At 43.6% G+C, this 20,877-nt stretch overlaps 1 protein-coding gene across 4 annotated transcripts in view; it reads left to right on the top strand.

The window, feature by feature from the left end:
• Positions 1 to 20,877, top strand: part of VPS8 (VPS8 subunit of CORVET complex) — a 162,893-nt gene that overhangs the window by 10,757 nt on the left and 131,259 nt on the right. For all 4 annotated transcript variants that reach the window (XM_078779782.1, XM_078779777.1, XM_078779774.1 and 1 more), the window contains exons 2-5: positions 452 to 520; positions 725 to 861; positions 13,234 to 13,324; positions 17,631 to 17,663. In XM_078779782.1, coding sequence (XP_078635908.1) covers positions 452 to 520; positions 725 to 861; positions 13,234 to 13,324; positions 17,631 to 17,663 — 330 coding nt within the window. The remainder of the gene's footprint in view (positions 1 to 451; positions 521 to 724; positions 862 to 13,233; positions 13,325 to 17,630; positions 17,664 to 20,877) is intronic.

Here is a 20,877-nt window from a genome sequence, read left to right as displayed (position 1 = left end):
TCTCCCTCTCTCTCGCTCCCCCCCCCCCCTCCTCTCTCTCTCTCTCTCTCTCAAGCTCTCTCTCACCCCTCTCTCTCTCTCTCTCTCTCTCTCGCTCTCCCTCTCTCTCCCCCAATATCTCTCTGTCTCCCCCCCCCCCCTATCTCTCTCTCTCTCTCTCTCTCTCTCTCTCTCTTTCTCTCTCCCTCCCTAACCTGAACAAAAGAGTTGGTATTGACCGCTGCAATTTGGCATCATTATAGCGACCAAGATACTAATATATACATACTTCGACAAAATAACAGCTGTTTTAGATTTGTAATTGCCGGTATCAATGCCAAATTTCAAGGTGTCTTATTGTTCCTTCTTTTAACTCAAGCTGTTACGGCATAGAAGTCTTGATAATTGCTAATAACTCAAGATTTGTTTGTTGCTCTGATTGCTTGGTTGAGTCATGTCCATTTATTCACAGCTTGATGACAAAGAGTTTGAATTGCCTCCCGTGGAGACCCCTCCAACTTTGGAGAGCATCTTGAATGAGGTAGGATCATCAGCCTCGCGGGTCTATCTTGAGGACAATTGTATTATATCTGGTTGGCTTGAGGGTGTTTAATAACTTTAAGAGGCACTAAAAAACTGATATTCAGAGTTTTTAAAGGGGGTGGGGGAATGAAGGATATGGGATTCATCTGTTAACTTATGGGACACATGATATACTCTTCTTCATCTCTGACCTTGACTCTAGGTGGATGAAGAAGAAGAAGAAGGTTTTGGTGGACATGCGGAGTTTGGACCCTTCCTTGGAGATGGTTCGGACTCAGCCTCGTTGGACACTGCTTCTCTGGCAAGCACAGACAGTGGGGAGCGATCTCACTCTCGCTCGTAAGCACTGCATTGGAAAAATAAAAACAAATCATAAACTGCTCAAGATTAAGTGTATTATCTTACATAGGTTCATGAATAAAGTATATTTCCTTTAAAATGTCGTCTTAAAGATGAATTTTAACAACCATTTTCTTCTAGTAGCCTAGATTTTGTGTGCATAAAAGTAGTTCTTAAAAAATAATTTATATTTTTTCATGGTGTCAAAATATGTATGAAAGATTATTAATTTGACACTATTCTTTTATGTAATAAACAAGAATGATTTCACTGTGGGAAGACAAAATCCAGTAACAGGCCGATTGGGAAACCCACATTTAAAGCACTCTTACAAGATGAACAGCGTGATTGGGAAACACACATTTAATACAACAACAACAACAACATGCATTTTAAAGGCCATTTCCCCTACTTGAGCGGGGGTTAGCCTTGCGGTCCCCATGACAATCTTCTCCATTTTGCCCTATTTTCTGCATCTCTCGTTGTTAACCCCCTTGCCCGCATTTCTTCTTCCACCATCTTTAGCCAAGTCTTTCTCGGTCTTCCCCATCCTCTACTTCCTTCCACATTCATTTCCATCACTCTTCTCAACCAGTCACTTTCATCCTTCCTCAACACATGACCAAACCATCTCAACCTGTTCCTCTTCACAGCATCAATCACAGGCTCTATTCCCATCATCTTTCGCAATTCATCATTTGTCTTCCTCTCTCTCAACGATACTCCGCACATCCGTCGAACCATTCGCATTTCCACCCTTTCCAACCTTCGTTGATGCTCTACGTTCATTACTCATGTCTCGCTCCCATAAATCATAACACTTCTCACACATGCAGCATACCCCTTTCCCTTCAGCTTCAACGACACTCCCCTCATCATCAGCACGCCACTCAGTTCCCGAAACTTCTTCCATGCGCATCTCACTCGAGCAACCGTTGCCGAGTCTGATCCACCTTCTCCATTCAGTATGTCTCCGAGGTAGCAAAATGTTTTCACACCTTCCAGCTTCACGCCGTCTCCAAGATCCAACTCAACATTTCCTCCATCTGCAGCTCCCTCTGTGCACACCTTACATTTGAATGTAGCTGCCACACTGGTTAATGACCCTCTCAGACCACTACATTTTTGATGAACCCACTCAGCGTACATTGTACATTGAATGGAGTTCACTCCGACACCCTTCCTCCACACAGCACAGGGCCACTACCCAGTTCTTTCCACCTCACCACATGCTTTACCACTTGCCATCACCTTCGCCTTTCCGATATTCACCTTCAGACCTTTTGTCTCCATACATTCCTTCAACTTGTTCATCTTTTCCTTCAGTCCATCCATACTTTCCGCAATCAACACCAGATCATCTGCATACAACAACTCCCATGGTAAACCCTCCTTTACGTTCTGAGCCAGCACCTCCATCACAGCTACAAATCGTAGTGGACTTAGTACCAACCCCTGATGCACTCCCACCTTCACCTCAAACTCACCACTGTTCCCGTCCTTCGTCCTTACAGCTGTGCGCGCTCTTTTGTACATTGCCATCACTACTCTGATCAACCATTCCTCCACTCCTAACTTCCTCAATGCCCATGTCAATACTTTGCGTGGAACCCTATCGAATGCTTTCTCCAGATCAACAAACTCAAGAAACAACTTCTTCCTCTTCTCCATGTACTTCTCCTGCAACTGCCTCACAATGAAAAGCGCGTCTGTCGTTCCTCTTCCTGGCATAAATCCAAACTGCATTTCGTCGATCTTCACTTTCTTCCTTATCCTCCTCTCCAACACCCTTTCCAATACCTTCATTCTATGCTGCAATAACTTTATCGCTCGGTACGAGCCACACTCCAGAGAGTCACCTTTCCCCTTGTATAGAGGGACGAGGGTACTCAGTTCCCAATTCACTGGAATGCGGTCTTCTTTCACCACCAGATTACAGATCTCTGTCATTCTCTTCACACCCCAACTTCCTGCTGCCTTCAACATATCTCCCACAACTCCCGTCGGCCCTCCCGCTTTTCTACCCTTCATTGCTTTTATCGCTTCCTCAACTTCCTTCTCAGTTATCTTCTCTGCCGGTCCTAAAACTGGGTTACTCTCTATGTTGCCATCCCATTCATTCTCTGTATTCAACAGCAATTCCATATATCTTTTCCATCTTCCTTTAATTCCATCTGGGTCGACAACGATTTGTCCCACTTCATCCTTCAAGCAACTCACTCCCATCACATCACACCTCTTTTTCGCTATCTGCTTTGCAATCCTGAATACTGCTTTCTGACCCTCTTCCGAATCCAAGCGTTCTCCGAACATTTTCCTACATGCCTCCTGCGCCTTTGCTACCTCTTTCTTTGCAGCCTTCCTGGCTGCCTTATAACTTTCATGCTCTGCTGTTTCTGCTCCCGTACCCTTCGCCTTCTGCCACTCCTTGAACTTCTTCCTCTTCTCGTCAATCCTCTTTCCATCTTCCTCATCCCACCACCATGTTTCCGAGTGCCTCGGTGGTCCTTTTGTCCATCCACATACCTCACCAACGGCTCCCAACAGACTAGCTTTCATTGACATCCAAATGACATCCAATTGACATCCAACGGGTATATCAGAATGAGCTGATTCATCACACGGTCACGGATTTCTTAGCCCCAATATAGGGCTGTTCAAAAATTACGTAATGCTACTTTCTTGCAGTAATTTTTTGTAACGTAATGCTTGATTAATGTGTGTTCTGACGGGCGTGATTAAACCTTACTATTATTTGACATATGATGAGATTTTTCGAGGTTCCTCAGTGAATAACACTCGACCCAAACAAACACAATGGCTTTAATAATTTGCCTAACGTAACACTTTATTATGTAACGTTATGCTTGATGATCGACGGTCTTGATTAAACCTTATTATTATTCGACATATAATTAGATTTTTCAGAGGCCCTCATCGTGAATACCACTCGACTCAAACAAATCCAATGATTTTAGTAATTTGCATAACGTAACGCTTTATTACCGTGTGTTCTGATATACTGTGCGTTCTGACGGGCTTGATTAAGCCCTTTTCTTGATTAAGCCCGAATATTATTCGACATATGATTTTATAGATTTTTTGGAGTCATCGTGAATAACACTCGATCCAAACAAAGCCAATGAACTCTGATGCAACAAACCTGAGCAGTGTATAACCAGCAGAGGCCTACAGGCTACGGTTAGGGTTCGCCTTATGTGTTAGGTCCACCAGAAAACCAAGATTGCGGCCATATCATATCGTCTTGGTGCTATGGTGGGTTTAATCAAGTGACAGATGTCGATGTGGTCTGGCAGCTGTCTGACCAATGGGTGCACATTTCAAAAATGTGAAGTCTGAAAAATATCTCTGAAGGACAAAGGATGTCAAGGCAAAGGGTGGAGGAATCAGCAAATAGATAGAGGATCTTCCAGAGAGTCAGAAAGATAATTATTGATGGGCATCAGGAATATAATTACACCATGATTATGATTGGGCACTTAAGCCTTGGCAGGGAGAGAGAGGTTGTGTGTCACACGTTGGCTATGATAAAGAGACAGACACGATGATAAAGGTTGACAGGGAATGTAACTATACATAAAATTCTGGTCGATGCTATGGTATACTATTCTGGTCGTTCTGGTCTTTTGCATAACAATATGTTCATCAGGATTCCTCGACAATTCTATCTCTAATGAATTATCTTTTAACACGGTAGCAGTAAAATTTGTTTCGGCTTTCCAAAAGTCTTGCATTTCATCAACCCGAGAATTATTTTCTTAGCTGGTATATCGTTTTTTTTTTTGTTTTTTTTTGGTATACAGAGTCGAGGCTCGTGAAAGAGCTAACATTTATCAAAGAAACAAATCAAACAAACAAGCAAACAAAGTATATAAAAAGGGGAGCGGTCGACAAGATGGGGAGAGAAGGGGAGGAAGCACACAAACAACATTTGAGAGCAGGGACATCGGGAGATGTGTGGGAGGGAGAGGGCCTGGGGGGAGGCAGGATAGGTATAAAACGCAAGGACACCAAGGACTTCCAGGAAAGAAGACAAAAGTCACCTCAAAAAAGTGGATTTGGGGTGAAATTAGCGGGGGTAGAAAAGATCAAGGTTTTGGATTGGGGAAGTTAAGAGATGGTGGTGAACAGCCGTTTTAAAGACCTGGAGGGAGGAGTGGGATTGAAGAGAGTGAGGGAGTTTGTTCCAGAGGCGGGAGAAAAGAGGAATGAAGGAGTGAAGGTGAGCAGAGAGTCTTGATTTTGGCAGTTTAACCATAAGAGGGTTGCAGGCAGATCTTATGCGACCTGTAGGAATATTTGGGGGACAGAGCCCAGAGAGAGCTGGGGGAGCAAGGCCGGAGAGGAGTCGGTAGAAGACGGAAAGACCACCAACCTGCCTGTGGTGAGTAAGTGAAAGGCCCTCGGAGATAGTGTCATCGCGGGAGATTCCAATGATTCTGAACGCTTTGGTTTCAACAGCGTGAAGACGAGATAGGTGTGAGGCAGGAGCACCAGCCCAGAGGGGAGAGCAGTGTTCCATTGAGCTGCGGATGAAAGCCTTGTATGTGGTGAGGAGCTCAAGTGTGCCAAGGAAGGACTTCGCACGACGGAGGATGCCCAGTCGGCGACTGGCTTTGGAGGCCAGCTTGGAAATGTGGTTTTCCCAGGAAAGATCATGGTAGATAGTGAGACCCAAAAGCTTGAGTGACAGAACTTCTTGGAGAGGATTATTCAGAAAGTAGATGGGAGGGTTGTCCAGTCGGTCTTTTCGGAGAGACATCGTAAGAGTGTGAGATTTGTCAGGATTGAAAGACATGTTCCACTTGTTTGCCCAGTCTGTGATGTTGTCCAGGTCTGCAGAGAGTGAGGAGGCTGCAGACTGCCGATCTGAGGGATGAGGAATGGAGCCGCAGAGAGTGGAGTCATCAGCAAAGAGATAGAGAGGATTTTCAAGAGAGTCAGAGAGATCATTGATGAAGACCAGAAAAAGCACAGGGCCCAGAACACTGCCTTGGGGAACTCCAGCCTGAACAGGAAGAGGAGATGAGAGAAACCCATTCAGGGCCGCACGTTGACTACGACGAGAGAGGAAGTCCACCAGCCATGCGTGGAGATTTCCATGGATACCAAAGGAGGAGAGTTTGGTGAGCAGAGCGGGGTGCCAGACCGTATCGAAGGCACGTGATATGTCGAGGGAGACAGCTCTAATTTCCTGTTTGGCATTGAGGACCTCCATCCATTGTTGAGACAGCAGAAGCAACATGTCCAGAGTAGAGTGACCTGGTCTGAAACCAAATTGATGATCAGAGATCAAGCCATTGGAGAAGAGGAAAGATTTCATATCTGAAGCAATGATGGATTCCATGACTTTGCTGATAATTGGGAGAAGGCTGATTGGTCTGCAGTTGCTAGGATCTGTTTTTGCACCTTTTTTGTGCAAAGCGGTGATGTTGGCTGATTTCCAAGCAGATGGTAGTTGACCTTGAGCAAAAGAGAGGGTGAAGAGAACAGAGAGAGGGAGTGAAAGAGTGGAAGAACAGGATTTTAGGACCCATGGGCTGATGCCGTCAGGTCCAGTTGCAGAATCAGAGTCAAGGGTTGACAGAAACTTTTCCAGCTTGTCAGGAGGAAAGGACATGGAGTCCAGGAGCAGCTGGGTACGACTGGGTACGGTGGGTACAGAGAGGGATGGGTTTGGGACAGGATTTGGAGGCAAACACAGAGTTGAGGCATCAGCTTTTTCACGTGCGGAGTCAGCTATGTAGCCGTTTGAGGTAAGGGAGGGGATGGAGGAGGAACAAACACCAGAAACAGATTTGACCAGACGCCACCAGGATTTGGAAGAGGGAGACAGATAAGAGAGTTCGGTCTTGAGAACGGAGAGATATTGTTTCCTGGCTCTCCTGAGGGTGGACACACACTTGTTTCCGGCTTTGTGAAAGGAAATGAGATTTCCTTCCGTTGGATTTGCTTTCCAGGAGACGAAGGCAAGTTGTTTCTGGGCAACAGCCTCACCACAAGATTCCGTGTACCATGGACGGGAGGAAGGGTATGACAACTGAAGACGAGATGGGATAAATCTGTGCATGAGAGAGAGCAACTTACTTTGGAAGAATTCCCAGGATGCATTGATGTCAGAGGTGGTAGAGATGGGAGACCAGTCCAGATGATTGATGGCTGCTTGAAGACCGTGCCAGTTGGCCTGAGTGAAATGCCAGACTCGTCGACGCTGAGCAGGCTCCCTGAGAATGGTCACGGAGATGTCCACTTTAACAAGCACATTATCAGATGAGCCGATTGGAGCAGAAGAAGAGCAGCAGACATTTTCAGGGAAGTTAGTCATAACCAAGTCCAGAAGAGAAGATGCTCCGTTGACTGAGATCTGGGTCGGGAAATTGACAGATTGTGTCAGTCCCAGTGAGTCGCAGAAGTCCTTTGCTGAGGAGCCATGGCTGGTGAGAGAGGTACCCACACCCAGCCAACTGGCATGGTGACAATTGAAATCGCCACATATGAGGAAGAGAGAGTTGGGATAAGTAGACAGAAATTGGTCCATATTATCAGACAGCGAGATGTAGATGGAGTCATCACTGTTTGGTGGACGGTACAACACACATATGAACAAGAGGTGGGAGCGAAGGGGAAGCCGTAGCCAGAGGTATTCCTGGGGGTGAGGTGGAGAGAGTGCAGTGCAGGGTGAGTGAGGAAGAGAGTTTTTGATAAAGATAGCAACCCCACCTCCAGGACGAGGCTCAGGTCTATCATACCGGAGGAGGGAGTAACCCGGGAGTTATACTAAGGAATCAGAGACATCATGAAGGATGAAAGTTTCTGTTAAGCAGATCACGTCTGGTTTGACAGAAGCAACCTGTATGGAGAGATCAGTTGAGTTTGAGTGAAGGCCCCGGATGTTTGAGGTCCATACCGTTAATGAAGAGGAAGGGGGAGCATCGGATACAGAACGGGGGGGGGGGGGGAGGGGTAGGGTAAGAGGTAGGGAGAGCTGTTGAAGGTGTGTCAGAGATTTCAGAATAGCTCAGAGAAAGGGAAGGATGGGGCGGACAAAAGGTTTGATGGTGATTGGGTGAGGCACAATGAGGTGTTATTTGAGGAGGGGGAAGAGCGAGGCAGAAGGTTGGGGGAGATGGAGGTGATAGTTGGAAGGAGGAAGAAGTGGGGAGGACGCTTTGAGGAGGGGGAGTGAGAGTGGGGAAATTGAGAAGAAATTAGGGTGGGGAGATTTGAAGGGGAGGGGCGAGGGGGGAGTTTAGGAGGGAAGGGACAAGGGGAGGGATTTGAAAGGGATGGGATATGGGGGTGATTTGGAGGGGAGGGGTGAGGGGGGAGTCTAGGAGGGGAGGGGCGAGGGGGAGTCTTGGAGGGGAGGGGTGGGGGGAGTTTAGGAGAGAAGGGGCAAGGGGGGGAGATTTGAAAGGGATGGGTGATGGGGAGGATTAGGAGGGGAGTGGCAAGGGGGAAGATTTGGAGGGGAGGGGTGATAGGGAAGATTTGGATGGGAGGGGTTATGGGGAAGATTTGGAGGGGAGGGGTGAGATTGGATTTTAGAAAGTGTACGATTAATGGGAAACGAACATTTATTGCAAAATGAGTTTCTTGTGATCTTCGAGTCAAAAATACGTTTAAGGACGCTGGAGGGAGGATGGAGTGCAGGAGAGTTTAGGGAATGTAGAAAAGAGGCACTATAAGAGATGGAATTTTTTTTTGGGATGAATAGATTTGGTGAGCAAGTCGAAAGCAGCCTTTTAAAGAAGAAGAAGGAAAAGGTGTTATAATATACGACGGAATACAGAACTTGAGGGGAAAGTGTAAACATTTTAAGGTTAATAACAGTGAAAACTATCTGGGGAAATGGGGGAGAAACGCGTGGTCGAAGAAGGAACGGACGAATAAGAACGAATAAATGAATGAGAACAAAGAATAAGAACAGAGAAGGAAATGTTTTTTTTGGTTTTTTTTGAGTTGATTTAAAACAAGGAAGTAGGCTATGGGGTGAAAAGACTGGGAAAAGCAGAGAACGAAAGTTATTGGAGCACAAACGACGGACCGCTGAGAGGAAAACAAAGCCTCAAGGTTGTACACTGTGCAGGCCTCAAAAGACACGACACGAATTAACACGATTTTCGATACAGGTATGAAAGATTTGCACCGAAAATCTTCCTCGGGACACACTATACGTACAACACCATAAAATAAATACAGTTATAACGAAAATACAAATGGGAACAATTACTTAAGTAATGGTTAATCGATTCTCGATAGGTTTTGCGTTTTGGGGTAATTCCAATCTGAAATTGAAAATGTTTCATTTGCATGCCATCGTTTTTTAAAATGACGACTGCCTAACCTAACCTTTGGTATTCAAAATTGTGCTCACCTTCACATTGTAAGCTAGAACTGCACTTGGTAGAGCGCATACCTCCACCAGGCTGAACTGGTTACGTTTTGTATTCCACTGATAGGCCGGATCTGGATTCGGACCTGAACCAAAATCAAATTGGCTCATTCTTGTCCCCTGCCCAACTCGCCATCAAGTTTTATCATAATCCGTCAATAACTTTTTGAGATATCATGCTATGTATAGTTCTTGGCCCTATCTCTCAATGGTGAGTAATCACTTAAAAAAACAAGACCGAAAGTCTAACAGCGGCGTAGCTGTGGTACCGTACTCTACTCGCTGCAACGTACAGCTGTCCGTGTCTAAGCATACATGACAGGTTCGACTGCTTCGACAACATGTTCAGCCTGTATGGCATATAAATTAAAATGTCGGTTGATTGAGTCAGCCGTAATGACATCATAGACATCATGACGAAGCGTGACGGACACAAAACTGCTGCTACTTTAATATATAGAAGATGATATATTTCAACCTCCAGTAACTTTGCAGTCACTACGAAGGGATTAGTGTTATGATTCGATTTACTATAATATTAACGTTACGTTGTCATTATTATGAAAATGATATTACTATCAAAAAACCTTGGCTATTTCCTTACTTCCAATCTGTCTCGCTTTATTAACACGTTATTAATAGCTAATATTAATAGCATTATTAGTACCGTACACCGCTTATCATTGATTCATGAACCATACACCTCTTCAATCCATTAACTTTGCAATAACGACAAAGGGATTTGCAGTGTTACGATTATATTTACTATGTTTTTTGTATTAACGCTATTATTATTATGAAAATAATAATGGAATACTGTTCTGAATACTGAATAATGGAAAAATAATAATAATGGAATACTCTCAATGGAATACTGTTCTCCCCTCTGGGCCGGTGCTCCTGCCTCAAATCTAGCTCGGCTCCATGCTGTTGAAACCAAAGCTTTCAGAATCATTGGAATCTCCTGCGATGAAGCTAACTCCGAAGGCCTCTCACTCACTGCAGGCAGGTTGGTGGTCTTTCTGTCTTCTACCGACTCCTCTCCGGCCTTGCTCACAGCTCTCTCTGTGCTCTGTCCCCCAAATATTCCTACAGGTCGCACAAGATCCGCCTGCAACCCTCCTATGGTTAAAATGCCAAAATCAAGACACTCTGCTCACCTTCACTCCTTCATTCCTCTTTTCTTCTGCCTCTGGAACAAACTCCCTCACTCTCTTCAATCCCACTCCTCCCTACAGGTCTTTAAAACAGCTTTTCACCACCATCTCTTATCTTCCCCCATCCAAAACCTTGATCTTTTCTACCCCCCGCTAATTTCACCCCAAATCCACTTTTTTGAAATACCAACTTTTTCCTGGAAGTCTTTGTAGTATCCTTGTGTTTTATACTTTTCACACCCCCACCCCATTCCCACGCCTCCTCGCCCCAAGCCCTCTCCCTCCCACAGATCTCCCCATGTCCCTGCTCTCAAATGTTGTATTTGTGTGCTTCCCCTTTTCTCCCCATCTTGTCTACCGCTCCCCTTATTATATAGCTCCCCTTATTATATACTTTGTGTGTCTGTTTTGATTTTCTTTTGTGTGATAAATGTTAGCTCTTTCACGAGCCTCGATCCTGTATTCAAAAAAACCCAAAAAATAAAAACCAATACTACTGTATTAAGAAACCTGGGCTAATTTGTCCAAAGCGGCCTGGAGGTGAGGCATGAAGCCTAAGGCCGAAACGTACCGTGTTGTTGGAGGACCCGTAACGCCGATGCTTTCGATATTTGATGGTCATTTTAACAATCGGTTTGTTTGTGTTTCACACTGAATGAAAAACGTAAAGGTAGAGCATGGTGATTGCGATATATGACAGGTTTGACGATATGTTCAGCCTGAACGGCATATAAATCAAAATGGCAATGTGTGGAGTCAGCCGTTGTATGCCGTAATGACATCAGACGTAATGCCAAAATTCCACTTCGTCCATTAGACATCACCCTGTTATGTGACCAGATCCTCATCTCTGATTGGTATATGTTTGAGGGGACTTACATACATACGGATGGACAAACACTGTTCTAGACAGCTTTGCCCTATGGGCTACGCTGTAATTATAGTGTCCTTATTCAGATCTTCACCAAAATCGAATCTATTCTTCCTTGTCACACACCCACCCAACCTGTCCACCAAGTTTCGTCCCAATCTGTCCAAACTGCTTGAGATATGGTGCTATAGAGTATATCATTTTTGGCCCTTTCTCTCAATGGTGAAGAATCATTTAAATAAATTATTGGATCCAGATCCAGAGCATGATCTTCACCAAAATCAAATCAATTTGTCATCGTCACACACCCAGCCTGTCCATCACACTTTGTCCCGATCCGTCCATAACTTTAAAAAAATATCCTGCTCACAGACAGACAGACAGGGGTGAATACATAACCTACATCCACCTTGGACACAAAAATGATTATTTTTTTGAAGCTCCTCATCTCTTCTTGCAACACCTCTTTAAATCCTATTATATCCTATTTGCTAATATCAGTTGTGCATTTACCATTATCTTTACCAAGCGGATAATATTATTCCCTATGAGACTGTTTTACATATTGTAAGTTAATAATGTATTTCATGTAACCAATTGTACCCAAAGTCATACATTTCAGGTGTTAACCCTGAATCAGAGCAAAGATTTTCTTTTCTACAATGTAGTCGGGTTCACTATGTTAACAAATATAATTTCTTTCAAAATTTTGGGATTAGCAAACCTGTACATTTTTGGAATCTTCAGAGCATGGAGAATCTGAAAATCAATGTTGGCATTTGCACAGACACCTGCATGGGCGCCATTTTGAATTTTGAAAATGGCCGCCATAAAATACATATTTTGCGCGATCTCGGCTTCTAGTCAACCTAGAGACTTAATTAAATATGCTAATCCTATGTTTTCTGGGTCAAGGAATCCAATAAAGGCCTCAAAATAGTGCTCAGGATTATAGAAAAGCAACAAACAAAGGTAATTGAAAACCATTGTCTTTATATTTGTGATATAACTGTATTACATAATACATGATATTGCAAGTCCTTTGAAGTTATAGGTTGTTATAGGAAGTTATAGGTAGTATCAGATTGAACTATAAGTCCTATACACAGGATCTACGAGGTCTATACCGTTCAGGAATATGCTTTTACAGATCTTCATCACTGTCCTGAGTGTCATTTTCGCAAAGGTGTCAATGCAAATGCAAACATTAATTTTTGGATTCCTCATGCTCTGAATATTCCAAAAATGTATAGTTTTGCTAATCTACCAAATTTTTGAACGAAAAAAACATAGTGAACCTGACTAATGTCTAAAAGTTGTGGAGGAATGTACATGTATGTATCACGTGGGAGAATAAGGACATTAATCGACAAAGTACAAATCAAGATGGCATGCTAGATTGGAACCTGAAAACCTGGCATTGAGCTGTGTATAGATGGGAATGCCAAGCCGGCTAAATTTCATTTGGCCTAATGTCATTCTCGGAGTGTTATGAGACCTTAAAAAAATCTGGAGATTTTGTTTGACCATGACAGACCCGGACAGACACGGACTTGGACAGACACGAGCAGACATGGACAGAAACAGACAGAATGAGAATGGCGTTATATATTGACCAGTAATTTGTGGCAACAGCCATCAAAGGCTAGGATAGGTGCTTTTCATATAACGAGCTTGTTTTTTGTCGCTGTTTTTGGAGATGTGGGGGGTGGTAGGGCTTTATGGCCTGCATAACTCCCACTGATGCCAAACTCAGGTATAATTATTGGACAGAGCCTCAGCATTTTTTTGATACTTTCTTTGTGTTCTAAATACTTGCTCAGCTTTACACATTTACTGATTTGCCCATTGCATTCCCTTGCCCTTTCATTAATTTTAATGCTTTGTGTCCATTTACCGGATATTTATTTCCTCCTCATCCGTTGCAGGCGGAGAGTTGAGAAAAGCTCCCCACCCCATGGCGTTGTCCTGCGGCATGCCGTACTCAAAGGAATTTCTGCACAACTCGTCTCTGCTGCTGTATGTTTTTAACTTTATTAACTCAACTGGACTATGTCCAGCTGAGTTTTTGTCGACACCCAGTGTCCGTCGTCCGTCTGTCGTCTGTCTATCTCTCTGTCTGTCTATCTCTCTGTCTGTCTATCTCTCTGTCTGTCTATCTCTGTCTGTCTGTCTGTCTGTCTGTTGTCTGTAAACAATTCGACGTCTATGCTCTAAAAGTCACAAATATTGATTACATTTGATGAAACTTGTTATGCATCATCTTTAAGACTTGAACTAGTTTGAGATTGCATTTGGGCGTTGCACGCCCAAAAATGGGCGCGGCAGGGCGGCCATATTGAAAAATCAATTTTTGTCATATATTTTTAGCACATATAAACTATATAGTTTGTGGTTCTATTATGCATATTCTAACCATATTGATATAGACCAGTTGAGTTCAGGTTCCCTGGAACCTCTCTAGTTTGCTACTGCTGCTGTTTTTATTATGTTTTTAAAAAATGGTTGGAAGCCTATTGTTCTCGCTGGTGTTTATTGATAATGACGACTATTATTATTATTGCTCCACCATATTTTGACTTGTTCTTCATGGATGCTGCTACACCAATAAACATGTAACTTTTACCGATTTGGCAAGTCATGAGATGTATTGCCTAATCTCCAATGAAGCTGACTTGTCCAAAGGCTTGGCGGCCTTCTTGTTGGTTCACGACTTATCAAGTGACCACTATATTCGTCATGTGTGCGCGTCTGTCTGTGTGTCTGTCTGTCCGCAGCATAACTACCCGATGATACCCATCCGATCTTGATGAAACTTGGGTGGGAGGTTGATATCATGATCTAGTTGTGTCCTGCGTAGAGTGGGCGTATTGCGCCCATTGTGGGCGGAGCCACGCCCAAAAAAGATGTCTTTTTATGGGGTAATCGAGTTCAAGCTACATCTTCTCAGGGGTTTGGTGGAATCTGACAGGGGTTTCGATATTTGATTAGGCCAATGTCATGTGTCTAGCCCCACGGAGCTCGATTTTTCATTTTTTTATTTTTTATTATTATTATTATTTTTAAATTTTTTTCTTTTGTTTTATTTTTTTTTTTCACCGAATTTTCGGTATTGTGTAGCTAACTAACCTCATAACTGATTATACATTATTTTCTATCATTTCAAGGTCAGTAACCTTCGTTTTGACATTTCCGGGCCTGGCCTGTCCGGACCTGTTTCGTTAATAGTCCGTCCTTTGTCATTGAATACCGCTCGCCCGTGAACCATCATTGTATCCTGACTTGTTTATTATTTTTTATTTAAAAAAAAAAAATTATTAAGATTTCCAGAACTGCTGAACCAATTTGCAACTTCACATATGGTTTCAGAATTGTTTTTTTTTTTTGTGTGTTTGGGTTCCCTTTCAAATGAACTAGTGAAGAACATGGCTTTACAGATGGGTTAGTTCCCCCACATCCTTACGGATCAGTTTATTCACCCAGAAGTGGCATTTTAATATGAGTTGTAAAACCACCTCACACCGGGAGTGGTGTTCACGAAACATTTACACAAGGGAGAATTGGGGTCCTCCCTCCACCCTGAACTCTTCTGGTTATGGCTTTATTGTACCCTCGGACCCCACTATTCACGGGGGATACGTTCCTGGAAAAGCGCGAAACCTGTGAATAGCGGGGCATTGTTTCAATGGAAAAATGGGGGATAGGTTCCCGAGTCACGAAAATCTGTGACTAGAGAAGACCAAACTGCGAATAGAGAGGCAAAATCCACGAATGGCGAGGCAAATCTCGCAAATGTCGACGATAATCCGCGAAGGTTTTATAAATACCGAATGTGAAGCTAACGGCTCATGAAAAAAAAATTTGTGCCCCTGAAAAACCACGAATTTGCGGAACACTACTGCAAATAGGAAAAAAAAAACCCTGCGAATTAGCGGAACACGGCTGCGAATAGGAAAACAAGACCGAAAGTCTAACAGTGGCGTAGCCGTAGTGCCGTACTCTACTCGCTGCAACGTATAGCTGTCCGTGTCTAAGAATACATGACAGGTTCAACCGCTTCTATGACGGGTTCGACCACTTCGGCAGCATGTTCGGCCTGTATGGCATATAAATTAAAATGTTGGTTGATGGAGTCAGCCGTAATGACATTATAGATGTAATGAAGTAGCGTGATGAATGAAAATACATGAATGATCGTTTTAAGGCCATTTTTCCCCGCTAGAGCGAGGGTTAGCCTTGTGGGCCCCATGACAATCATGGTTCCCTGTTTGAGGCAATGTTTTTTTTATGGCCGGATGCCCTTCCTGACGCCAACCCTTGGTCACGCTCTTACGATGCGCAGGGATACAGTGTGCCTATTCTGAATCGGGGTACACACCGTGATCATTCATCCCAGCAAGCTGGTACTCAATTTGCCGACCTCGGAAGGATGACAGGCTCAGTCAACCCCCCTGGCGTTAATTCAGCGATCGACCGGGATTCGAACCCAGGATCCTAGGATCCCAAGCCGGCACCCTAACCGCTATGCCAACGACAGGCTGGCAACGCCAGCATGATGGACGGACACAAAACTGCCACTACTTTAATATCTAGAAGATGATATATTTTAACCTCCAGTAAGTTTGCAGTCACTACGAAGGGATTAGTGTTACGATTAGATTTACTATAATATTAATGTTATGTTATCACTATTATGAAAATGATATTACTGTCAAAAAACCTTGGCTAATTCCTTACTTCCGCGTTATTAGTACCGTACACCGCTCATCATTGATTCATGAACCATACACCTCAATCCATTAACTTTACAATAACAACAAAGGGATTGCAGTGCTACGATTATATTTACTATATTATTAGTATTAACGCTATTATCATTATTATCTATATAATAATAGCGTAAGGACTCGACTTTGTTATCCCTTTTACGCCGCACCCAGTAACCCGATGCCCATGGCACTAATGGATTTACGATCTTCGAACCGCGCTCTTTGTTTATCACGTACAGCCATACTCGAAAAATCTGAATTAGCCGATGTTGGGGCCCAAAAGCATCCGATTAACTGCCGATACGACGCCATCTTACGACGCCATCGTATTGGCGTCTGCTGGGCGAAGGCGAAGCAAGCCGTCCGCTGATTGGACAGGCATAGGCGACAGCAAGCCGTCCACTGAGTGGACAATCCAGAGCATGCATTTGTGCCGGTGTCGGCGATCGTTGTTCATATATGCACTCTTCATTCTCATCTTTCTTCCTAACTCTTACTTGGACAAGCAAATCCCCTATGCCATCCATAATGGTACACTCTATCCATACACCACATCCTCCCTTCCGTGGATGTTCCACGGGTTTCGGCTAGTTGTTATGAAAACAATACTACTGTAATAAGAAACTTGGTTTGTCCAAAGCGGCCTGAAGGTGAGGCATGAAGCCTAAGGCCTATACGTACCGTGTTGTTGGAAGAGCCGTAATGTTTATGCTTTCGATATTTGATGGTCATTTTAACAATCAGTTTGTTTGTGTTTCACACTGAATGAAAAACGTAAAGGTAGAGCATGGCGATTGTGATGTATGACAGGTTCGATGATATGTTCGGCCTGAACAGCATATGAATCAAAATGGCGGAGTGTGGAGTAAGCCGTTGTATCTCTTTGTTTACTGCAGCCGTAATGACATCAGATGTAATCACATCACCCTGTCATGTGACCAGATCCTCAGCTCTGATTGGTATATGTTTGAGGGGACAAACATACATACATGCATACGGATGGACAAACACTGTTCTAGACAGCTTTGCCTTATGGGCTACGCCGTAAGAAAACGCGATTTCGCAGAACACGGCCGCGAATAGAAAAAAAACTGCGAATTCGCGGGACATGTTTCCGTGAATAGAGAAACAGGTTGCATTTTATCACCCACGAATACACGGAACCCGCAAATAGCGGAACGACGAATAGCGGGGCCCGACAGTATTTATGTACTGCCCAACACCTTCCTAGGATACTCGTTCTCAATCCATTCCATCCATCAGTTCAGGAGGACATAGAGGACAAACAAACACAAGCGCATAGACACTTTTCTTTCATTATGTATTGTATGATTATACAAATGAAGACAAGTGAAAAATCGCATTGCATTGTTGCATACGCATGATGTTGTTCAACTTAATGTTTGTAAATGATGACTGGTCTTCTCTCCTAAAAGATAGCTAACAAATTACAGAAGTATTTGTCAAGCAGTGGTTCACATTTTCTGCATCATAATCGTATTCATACATACCTTTCCTCATCACCTCCTTTCTCACGTTGGGGATTTGTTTTGCAGGAGAAAGCAGATGCAGGGAACCCGACCGCAATGGTGAGTTGCTTTTTAACCAAGATGTCAAAATAAATGGTGTTGGTATATTGCATGGCTGGCTGTTTGTAATTGTTTTTGTTTATTTATTTACTATTTCCTAGCGAATTGTTCATTTGATTTGTTTACATTTAACGTGTTATAAATTCATATATTAAATGTAAATTGAAGATTTTTCAATTATATTGGTTGGTCTTGTGTGTTATTATGTTTGTCTGTTTGTCAATCACCTACAAGTTACAATTTCAAAACGATCTTCACAAAACTTTACCATATGATAGAGTTGGTCATAATGAAGAAGCCAATATTTTTTTTTTTTAAATACAGAGTCGAGCCTCATGAAAGACCTAACATTTATCAAACAAACAAATCAAACAAACAAGCAAACAAAGTATATAAAAAGGGGAGCGGTCGACAAGATGGGGAGAGAAGGGGAGGAAGCACACAAACGCAACATTTGAGAGCAGGGACATCGGGAGATGTGTGGGAGGAAGAGGGCCTGGGGGGAGGCAGGATAGGTATAAAACGCAAGGACACCAAGGACTTCCAGGAAAGAAGTCGGCACCTCAAAAAAGTGGATTTGGGGTGAAATTAGTGGGGGTAGTAAAGATCAAGGTTTTGGATTGGGGAAGATAAGAGATGGTGGTGAACAGCCGTTTTAAAGACCTGGAGGGAGGAGTGGGATTGAAGAGAGTGAGGGAGTTTGTTCCAGAGGCGGGAGAAAAGAGGAATGAAGGAGTGAACGTGAGCAGAGAGTCTTGATTTTGGCAGTTTAACCATAAGAGGGTTGCAGGCAGATCTTGTGCGACCTGTAGGAATATTTGGGGGACAGAGCCCAGAGAGAGCTGGGGGAGCAAGGCCGGAGAGGAGTCACTTGAAGACGGAAAGCCACCAACCTGCCTGCGGTGAGTATGTGAAAGGCCCTCGGAGATGGCGTCATCGCCGGAGATTCCAATGATTCTGAACGCTTTGGTTTCAACAGCGTGAAGACGAGCTAGGTGTGAGGCAGGAGCACCAGCCCAGAGGGGAGAGCAGTACTCCATTGAGCTGCGGATGAAAGCCTTGTATGTGGTGAGGAGTGCAGGTGTGCCAAGGAAGGACTTCGCACAACGGAGGATGCCCAGTCGGTGACTGGCTTTGGAGGCCAGCTTGGAAATGTGGTTTTCCCAGGAAAGATCATGGCAGATAGTGAGACCCAAAAGCTTGAGTGACAGAACTTCTTGGAGAGGATTATTCAGAAAGTAGATGGGAGGGTTGTCCAGTCGGTCTTTTCGGAGAGACATCGTAAGAGTGTGAGATTTGTCAGGATTGAAAGGCATGTTCCACTTGTTTGCCCAGTCTGTGATTTTGTCCAGGTCTGCAGAGAGTGGGGAGGCTGCAGACTGCCGATCTGAGGGATGAGGAATGAAGCGGCAGAGAGTGGAGTCATCAGCAAAGAGATAGAGAGGATTTTCAAGAGAGTCAGAGAGATCATTGATGAAGACCAGAAAAAGCACAGGGCCCAGGACACTGCCTTGGGGAACTCCAGCCTGAACAGGAAGAGGAGATGAGAGAAACCCATTCAGGGCCACACGTTGACTACGACTAGAGAGGAAGTCCGCCAGCCATGCGTGGAGATTTCCATGGATACCAAAGGAGGAGAGTTTGGTGAGCAGAGCGGGGTGCCAGACCGTATCGAAGGCACGTGATATGTCGAGGGAGACAGCTCTGATTTCCTGTTTGGCATTGAGGACCTCCATCCATGGTTGAGTCAGCAGAAGCAGCAGCTATTGATTTTGAGTTCAAAGGCCAAAGGTGATCTTTAAATCAAATTTCTACAATTGTCATTTTTCATCCGATTGATTTGAAAATTGAACAGCAATTTCATATTGAGTCACTAAATTGGGAAAGCAACTATTTTTGAGGTCAAAATGTCAAAGATGAACTCAAGGTCAAACTCCTAATATCAATTTTCATCTGAAAAATCGTTAATTGTAATCCGATTGATCCGAGCTTTGATTAAGATCATCAATTTTAATCTTGATGAAATGGACAATTTGATGTATCCATGGCAACTTTTTTGAGGGGATGGGTGGATTTTGCAAGTATCGTGCTTTGCATGACAGCTTCTTGTTTATTTATTTATTCATTATTATTATTTTTACACATCCGGACTGGTCTCCTATATCCACCTCCACCGATATTAATTAAGCCTGGTAATTCTTCTACAGAAACCTGCTCTCTCTTTTGCACAGATTGATCCCATCTCTTCAATTATCTTCCCCATCCTCCCGTGCTTGGTACTCTTGGTAACATCCTCTCGCTCCCGCTCTGGGTTCCGCAATCCTGTGGTGAGGCAGTTGCTTTAAAACAAATTGCATTCTCCTCCTGGAAGGCAAATCCAACTGAAGACAACCTCAGATCATTCCACAAAGCTCACAAGAAGTGTATCTACTCCCTCAAGAGCCAGAAAACAATATCTGTCCAATCTCAAGAATGAGCTTTCAAACTTGTCTTCCTCCTCTAAAACCTGGTGGTGCCTTGTCAAGACTTGCACCCTCTCCTCTCTGAGCTTTGTCCCCCTCAGATAATTGCAGGATGCACAGTCCACCCTTCGAGTGAAACTGCCTAAATTATTGCAGACCGCTTATTTATTCTTTTTTTCCCACCTGTGGAACCACCTTCCACACTCTCTTCAATCTCATTCTTCCCTCCAGGTCTTCAGGGCAGCTGTTCACCACCATCTCATGTCATCCCCTATCCAAAATCATGATCTTTTCTACACATGTTAAACCACCCCACCTCCCCAACCCTGATTGTGTCTGCCTTGATGTCCTCTCATCATCTGTTTGTTGACTAATAAATGTCGAATGAGGTTCTCTGATTTGTGCTGTAAATGCATTAAAATTAGTCAGACAAACTTGCTCTTCTTATTGCCTTATTCTCTCAATTTCTTCTGAACCACTTAAAGTGAGCCCTTAGACATCAAAATTTCAAAAGCAAAGGAAAAAACGAAGTTAAGCTTAATCGACTCAGTTTTTCATGCTCTTTTCAATGGTGCAACTCTCATCGTCCACTAATTTCAATCCAATTGGCCACCCAAAGTTTGGTTCATGGAAAAAACACGAGGTCAAACTTCAAAGTGAGAAATATTTGACCCCCCACCCCTCTCTCCCCATCTTTTTAATATTCTTTTAAAAAACAGAGATTTGAAGGATTTAGATGCATCTCTAACGAC

Source organism: Myxine glutinosa, chromosome 1, assembly GCF_964187855.1.
Source record: "Myxine glutinosa chromosome 1, kmMyxGlut1.1, whole genome shotgun sequence".
NCBI lineage: Eukaryota > Metazoa > Chordata > Myxini > Myxiniformes > Myxinidae > Myxine > Myxine glutinosa.
The sequence above is the reverse complement of the archived record's forward strand: the minus strand, read 5'-3'. Positions and strand labels throughout refer to the sequence as shown.